The 1,934-nt window shown below is 38.2% G+C and overlaps 1 protein-coding gene across 3 annotated transcripts in view; it reads right to left on the bottom strand.

Moving 5' to 3' along the window:
* The window catches only part of LOC109705877 (PX domain-containing protein EREL1-like), an 11,502-nt gene continuing 9,568 nt past the window's right edge, over positions 1-1,934 (bottom strand). For 2 of the 3 annotated variants that reach the window (XM_020226660.1, XM_020226659.1), the window contains exon 7: positions 440-727. In XM_020226660.1, the coding sequence (XP_020082249.1) occupies positions 440-727 (288 nt within the window). Of the gene's footprint in view, positions 728-1,934 lie in introns of all 3 variants that reach the window. The other variant, XM_020226658.1, reaches the window with a different exon arrangement.

Genomic DNA, 1,934 nt, shown 5'->3' on the forward strand with positions numbered 1-1,934 from the left:
GAATCAACAAAGAAAATCCTCAACATTTTTTATGAATAAAACAGCTATACACAATATGATCTTTCAATACATTGTCGCGCTACAACAAGAGTCTGTGATGCAAAAAGGGAAAATTCTAAGCTGGTTTCTTTCTCTATTGCAAGTTTATAAGCAGCAGAAGGTCCGGAGTTGTACATTTTAATGATTACAAGATCACTCACGGTAACGCTTGTGGGGAGCACCAGTAGACGAGATAAGTTAAACCGACTCACTTATTCTAAGACAAAACTGGGAACTATTAACTCAACTTTGCACGAAAAAAGGCGTTCCTTCCATTCGTATATATGTATTGTGTTGCCCTAACAATGGATTAGGGACGGTAAATTCTTCGCGTGGCTGATATTTGGGGGCTCCCAAAACTGTAGAGCAAGCACTTGAAAAGAATTTACACCACGCCACTTCATCTCTCCAAGAACCGGTTGAGAACAGTTTTCCTGGAGTGCGCTTCCTCGCTCTCTTCTTTCTCTGGTTTATTAACAGTATTTAGGGCACACCTCATGACAGAATTGAGCTGCTTCCTTAGTAGTGCGTTGTCTATAAATATATCGGTAAGTAGTTTTCGCATCTCGCCATCTGCGATAGTTGGATCTTCGCCAGATGTTTCCACGAGAGTTTCAGACGATGCACTATTTGCAGTATTATCTGCTTTTCTAATGTTCTCTCCATTGTCCTGCGCTATAAGTTGTGCCTGAAGAGAGTGAGCATTGGTTTTGTTAGTAACAATTGAGAGGCTTTTATGCATCTAAAACATAACAAAATCATGCTTCCTATCATATGGTAAACTAAACAAAGCATTATGGAGTAGAGAATTAAGAATGAAACGTAAACACAATCATTTCCAGATGTCTAATTAATTAGTGCAATCCTTACATTTGCAGGTTCCTCAGTTTGGATAGATAAAGTGAACAGAAGAATGATAGTGGAAAGAGGAAAGTAATAGATAAGCATGAGGACTGACACCTCCCCTTGGAATGAAACAACAAGACCTAGACTCGCCAAAGTGACCGGCCATAGGAGTCAGTAGAATTGGTAGGTATTACTTGATAGATTTCAAATGATCACCTCAACCCACAAAAAAATCAGCACTTATTGGAATTCTATCTTTAATCTTTTTACCTCTCCATCATTTTATGAGGTTTCACGGATTTATTCTACAATATCAGATCTTTTCGCAGTGACTACTCAGATTCAAAAGCCAAACCACTTACTTAAAAGGGCAAAACAAAAGTCCCTTAATTCCATGCATTGGAGCAAGCCAGGTTTGTTGAAATCTGGCTGTTTTGCTTTCCAGAAAAGATGTATTTTGTTATTCCAAGTACAATCACATCAAATTCCCTGTGGTATTAGTTATCAGATGCTTTCCTTTTCTTCTTTTGTGCGAGTCTTCTGAAGCCTAACTCTTTGTGGCATGTTCAAGTGGGTGAAACAACTGGTCAAATAGTTACAAGGGAACCAAAATTTCTGTTCCTTATATCAAATGCATGACTTTTAAGTGATGTTCCTCTAGACTGACACCAATTCCAATTTAAATTCAGCTACCTGTAGTTCATTTTCAAAGGACTTTTTTTCCATTTAGCCCCCTGGCAAATTTTTATTTTAAAATTAGCCATGTCAAAATTTAATTTGCAAAAATGGCCCTGGGCCTGCCCCGCAGGCGCCACGTCAGCGCCACGCGTGCAGGGCCGGGGCCCGTGTGTTAAGTTGAACACGGTGAACCATTCATCGTGTTCAAACACGGTGAGTGGTTCACCGTATTTAGTACGTATTTTTTGTATATTGAAAAGATGAATAGGGAGTAGGGATGTCAATAGGTATGGATATTCGAAATATTATCCGAATCCAAACCCAAATAAATTTTATATATATATATATATATATATATATATATATATATA

This window comes from Ananas comosus, unplaced genomic scaffold (genome assembly GCF_001540865.1).
Source record: "Ananas comosus cultivar F153 unplaced genomic scaffold, ASM154086v1, whole genome shotgun sequence".
Classification (NCBI taxonomy): domain Eukaryota; kingdom Viridiplantae; phylum Streptophyta; class Magnoliopsida; order Poales; family Bromeliaceae; genus Ananas; species Ananas comosus.